Raw genomic sequence first — 6,000 nt, forward strand, 5'->3', positions numbered from 1 at the left:
ATGGATCACAGCATTTCTAAGCTTGTGCTGGGTGGTAGGACAGCACCRAACTATAGTTTTCTATCAAATCTAATTTCAGCTGTACAGGCCTAATACCTTTTACGCTGAGAACTGGCTCATCTCCCTTTAAGCAAGCAGCAGCCTGGATCACAGTCAATTCATACAATGTCTGCAAGTTTGTCACAATTTCTCAAGCAGCTTTTAAACCATATTCAWTTGTGGCTCTCCAAGCCACAGGCCCATTAGTCATTAACTAGAGGTGCAGCTGGAAGCACCAACCTTGCAAGAAGCTCCAACAGAGCAGCCCTCGACCACTCTGCTCCCTCCTGGCATCCATCACACAACTATGCAACTGGTAACAAGAGAAATGCTGGGCACAGATTTGAATGCTAATCTTCAATATGCTAAGGGAAGGCTATAGCTCCAGGGCTGTAATGCCCACTTTTCTGTTGGTCAATAAATAATTACTTTTAATAGAGCAGAATATCTTCAGCAGATGAGCATGTCAGAGACGCACCAGAGTGGCTAGTGTACTGCCTGGGGCTTTACAAGTCTAAATAAGAAACATTCAAGAAGCTTTTTTAATTTTTTCCCCAATGCACAGTGGAAATATTTGAAATTTCAAATATTTTCATAATTCACAGCTCCATTTACTAATTTGCGGAAGCTGACAGAAATGCTGCTCACAAGCTATGCTCATGTCCCAATATGTCGCTATTTCCCTAGAAAACCTAACCTGATGTTTGTGAAAAGGAGAGGCTGCAGCAAGGCCACGAAAGCTGCATCCACCCAACGTTAACAGACACAACTCAAGTCTTTATCTGCATTGCTCCTGTTTCTACCGTTCTGCTTATCTCCTCAGGAGACAAAACGTGTAACTGTCCTGAGTCCTGTCCCAGTCCTTCAGTGTGGAGAGAAGAGCTGGAACAAAACCAGGACAACCAGACACTGCGGATCCTCAGAGGAAAAGGAAGCAAGCTCACAGGAATTCCCGCTGTCCTCTCCCACGCGGAGGCTTCTGAATGCAACTGTTTCTCCAGAATATGTTTAGAAAATATATTGTTTGTGATACRTACACGGACAGATCGTGGTCAGCTTTAGAAATACATCAGTGGCCTCACTCACCAYCAGGCAAGGTAAAACATTTAGATTCATAACAAGCCTGAAATGCACTTTGGAACCCCCTCAGCTCCTTCAAATTCAGCAGCAGTTGACTATCATTGTTTCCTACATACAGGCTTACAAAAACAAAAAAAATTGCTTGATTTCTACTGTCCCACACTATTAAAACAACAAAATAGACATTACCAAGAAAGAGGAAAAGGTGAAAATCTTTCCTATCTGAAGGCTGAGGTGCACCTTCCAGTAATAAACAACTCCGAAGCTTTTAGTGGGAATAATTGGTCCCTAATGGCCAAATACCCAGATAGAAAGATTCAGTGATACCCACTGCACAAAAATCAGGCACTGCCCTCATCTCCTCTCTTCTCAGGCACCACCAGTCACTTTGCCCCATGGAATTTTACACCCACACCCTACACTTGCTGCCTTGCCAAGGGGCAACCCGAGCAGCCGACGCTGGGAGTCGTTCCTGCCATGAGGAGCAGGGACAGAATCCACCTCATCAACTTGCAGCCCTACAAGGGGCTACTGCTCTCCGGCTCTCAGGTCCATAAATTACAAGGCAATATTAAAATACAAACCAAAGTATGCTTTTCAGGCAATTTTGCTAACAAACACCTTATATGCTGTTAAATGTGGTGTAAGTCATATATTATATAAATAAATTGGGGCACCTTGTGTGAAGTCACCCTTACAGTGCACAGTTTGACAGGTAGGCACAAAAGATCATTTTTATTTTAGTATTATGTGAAAGCAGAAAAAACAGGCATGCTCAGGTGAATAAGAAAAAGAAAAAACACTTCTAGAAAATCAGTACAAGACATCATGATCATGATAATGATTAGCAACCCAGACATATAAGCAAATGTATTTCTTCAATTAGTAACTGCACTGTACCATACTACAGGCAATAAAATGGATTGTGTAATTATTTTGTCTTGTTCCAGTAATTTATATCTCAGTCACTTGCTTTCTGCATCTCCAGCCTTTCTTGAGAACATCTCCTACCCTCAAACACTGTAAAGCATCAAATAAGAAAAAAAAAAACAAATAAAGGAATAAAATGAAAACACCATTAGCTCGTTCAGTATGGGATTTCTCGTGGCAAGAACACTCGTGTCAAGAGGAGAGGACAACGCTGCCTCCTTGCCCTGGCTGCCAGACTCACGGACCAGCGTGAGGTTCTCCGCTCGGCTCCCGCCCGGGCGGCACCGCGGGCTCTGCCACGCTCTCCGCTCAGCCACGTGCCCCCCGAGGGCTTTCCCTGAYGTGGCTCATTGCAAGCAGGCAAGCACATGTGCTCTGCCCCGGGCCCGGCTCCACYGTGCCCTCATCCCTGCGGCAGGTCGGCAGGGACAGAAGTACCAGCAGGTTTCTGAGCAGCTCAGGACTGAACGCACCCAAGGTGCACATCTATGCAGCAATAATGCTGTAGCTTTTGGAAGCAGAATGGAGCAAAAGATTAGGAAATCATCTGTCATAATCCTTCCCTTTCTCGTCTAAARTCCTAGGAGGTGTTTTCCTCTCTTCCTAAAGCTGTCGTCCTCTCTGTAACAGCTCAGCTGTTAATGTTACTATCTTTTTAAACCAGTTATGATGCTTGTCCAGGGCATACTGCCACAACCTCAGTAATATACGTGTCCTCTCAGTCCCTTTGTTTCTATATTTACTTGAAGTTGCCTAGCCAGAAGCTCCATTGGTTTTCCTGTTAGACCCTTAGCTGTCACTTTTGAGCTCACTCTGTCTCCATGTCTTTTGCCTGGGTGGAAATGCAACAGAATCCAGCAAAAGTCAGTTAATGGCCACTGAGGCACCATTTGATGGCCAACTGAATGAACTCCTTGGCCTCCTTAGCCTTGCTGAGGAGAGACATTGGTTCCACCTGCACTCGGGCTGCTTTGAGGGCAAGCAGGGCCTCTGTAGCTGTCAAGCACCTGCCTCAGGGGAGTCCAGCCCCTGGTTGTGCCTCTGCACAAGACACCTGCGCTCCTGCGCTCTCTCCAAAGGGYGCTTCCACCTCAAAGAGCTATTTCCAGCATGGGAGGAGAAATCAAATTTGACTCAGATATCAAGTTCCCAGTGTGATAAGGGGAAGTGATTCAGCTGTCCTCTTTATTTTTGGCTTTGTGATTCAGGAGCAGTTTCTTGTTCAGATGACACAGTCATAACAGAGTATTGTTTTTAAGGCGGAGGGCAGGGGGAGAGGAAGCACTTCACAAGTCTCCCTATGTTAACATCTCTCCCCAAGCAGATCAGTCCCAACACGAGTCTCTGCAAGAGGCTCCTATCATTTAAGARTATTTTGGAGCAAATGACTTGGACATATTGTTTTTCTCAAAGTACTTACAGGAACAGCCTGTCACCTTGTTTCTCCCTGCAGACTGCAGGCCATGACAAGGTGGGTCTGCTCCCTACCAAGCAAATACACAAACAGACTTGATAGTTTTCATGATTCCTGGAACACATGCTGAGAGGAAGCCTCCATGATCAAGACATCAAGCCTAATTAAGAAGTGAAACCTGACTGATTAAATTAGTTGGTGGGCTCTTCTGGAGGACTATCGGGGACGAAAATAAAGAAATAAACAAACAGGTATGGAGTAAAACTCACTCCTCAGCAGATGGGACTCGAGTTCACTGCTAAGCTGGTGCATCAGTGCTATGAGTTTAGTGAACTTGGCTTGAATTTGCCTTTAATATTAAGAACAACTTATTTGCAATCCTTAAAATCACCACTGCAGTTCTCACAAATAGGAAAGCAATAGTATCTTGGTAACCAATTCTTCTGCTGGAACTCGTCAAATTTTTCATTAGCGTAAATATTTAAATATTAAACTGCTTTTAAAATATAGTCTTTTCTCTCTTATTTGCAGTATTAGTTTTAGCAGAATACACAAAATGAAGCATGCAGGAAGTTAAAGCAACCGAAGAGAGCAAGCAGCACAGAAGAGAGGTCACCAACGGGTGCACCTCATGATGCAAAGCAGCGAGGAGGGGCTGTGTGGAGCCGGCCCCGCAGCCAGGCAGGCGGCTGGGAGGCCGGGCAGCCCGGCCCAGTCCCTCAGTGGAAACCCGGAGTCGCTGCCKCAGTGACAAGGAAGCCCCGGCCTGGCTGGTGGGGGCCCCTCACATCTTAGACAGGCAGGCTCATCCTGTTCCCACTCACCTCCTACTCCCATATATCCCTTTTTATAAAGCACAGCCACGGGCATGGCACTGTACATGAGCCCGATCTACAGTTATTGTTGCACAGCCTTGGTTTCTGCATTCTCCAGTGTAGGACCAAGGGTGCAGATCTCAAAATCCAACCCACGCTACAACACAGTGAACATCTGCAAAGCAGATTGGCGAGTACTGAGACAGCAGTGACAAGGTGGTCTCCTCTGGAGGAGTTTAGGGTGTAGAGCCGAGAGCACGCACCAAATGTGTTTCCTTTTCTTCCAAAAGCACCTTGGTTATTTGTTTTCAGCACCCTGAAGCTGACAAAATCCACTCAATAACCCCTAGGAATTGGATGGCTACCGCCCATAAATAGTTAAGTTGACAACCTAAAGACTAGTGCATTCAGCTTTRCTCTCATTAAAGACAACGCAGAAACACCTTGCGCTCTGCGACCCTCATGTCACAGTCACGGGCAACCTGAAAGCCAAGGCAAGTCTGGTAAGAGAACGTAGGTCACTTCATTAACAGAGGACAGGGGTAAGAGAAAGCATGCTGAGAAAGATTTGTGACTCACAGTGGCTAACTTCTGAACATCTTCATCAGATGCTCCCAGGGAAGCAAGTCCTATCTCTTGTGAGAACTGGGCAAATTTCGGATCAGCAAGTAGAGGCACGTGTCCCAGGAGCTCATGGCATGTATCCCTAGGGAAATGGAAAGAGCATCATTACAGAAATAAGTTCAAGCATTCCATAATCAAATCAGCACAAGCCATTTGACATGCAAGTCTATTAAAAGAGAAAAAAAGTTAAAAAAAAGGGCACATGCATCATCTGCAAAGAGCTCGCAAACAATTCTGMAAGTTTCCCTATACTTGTTCACAGAAAATAATGGACTTGTCAGATCAGATTTTTAAAGTGAACTTCACTGCCATTTCCTTTGCTTTTCTCTTTCCAAAGACGTCACTCTTTAAAAAAAAAACTGTAAACAAAAACAGCAAGTTTCCTGTCTTCTACCCCAAACCATCCAATTTGTCTTTTATAAAGTATTTTTGTTCTAAAAGACACAGAATCTGACACTGCAGATAAATCATGAACAGAAAAACAACCTTCYATTTAATTTAATGCCTCCTATTTTCCCCCCACTATTCTTCACCAGGAAATCCGTGCCAGCTGCCTCCAGGTAGATAATCCCTGCTGGCTGCTCGCAGAGGAGCACGAGCGGCTGGGGCAGAGCTCCTCTGCCTCACCAAAGGCCGAGCAGCCTGGACAGAGCTCCTCTGCCTCACCAAAGGCCGAGCAGCTCCAGCTGCAGCAGCGAGCCCCTACACACAAGTGCCTCTTCCCAGCCCAGGTGGCCTCCCCGAGAGCAGCAGAGCAACGTTTGCTCCCGTTACACTCACACTTCTTGGGAGACAGGCCCAGCTCTGGGGCTGCCCGTGGTGGACTGGAACTAAGCACTGTATGGCTTGTACATTGCATAGCAGAGGAATTGCCAATCTGATTATTTTTCTGTTCATTCAGTAGTTTTTCCTAGGTGTAGACATTCCCCAAAGGCAGCTGTACACAGGTCCCAGTGCACGGGGACCTCTGAGCCACATGCATTTTCATGGAGGTTGACTTGGGACACAGTGGTGGCAACATGGACTGGGCACCAGCATTTCCAGTTAACATCCTTCCCCCCTTCCCCTCCAGCATGCAGAAACAAGAACAAAGGCTAC

The 6,000-nt window shown here is 45.9% G+C and overlaps 1 protein-coding gene across 1 annotated transcript in view; it reads right to left on the minus strand.

The window, feature by feature from the left end:
- The window catches only part of TPH2 (tryptophan hydroxylase 2), a 43,102-nt gene that overhangs the window by 21,689 nt on the left and 15,413 nt on the right, over positions 1-6,000 (minus strand). The window contains exon 8 of the mRNA XM_026052789.1: positions 4,858-4,984. Coding sequence (XP_025908574.1) covers positions 4,858-4,984 — 127 coding nt within the window. The remainder of the gene's footprint in view (positions 1-4,857; positions 4,985-6,000) is intronic.

Source organism: Nothoprocta perdicaria, unplaced genomic scaffold (genome assembly GCF_003342845.1).
Source record: "Nothoprocta perdicaria isolate Ctin4 unplaced genomic scaffold, notPer1 scaffold_91, whole genome shotgun sequence".
Classification (NCBI taxonomy): domain Eukaryota; kingdom Metazoa; phylum Chordata; class Aves; order Tinamiformes; family Tinamidae; genus Nothoprocta; species Nothoprocta perdicaria.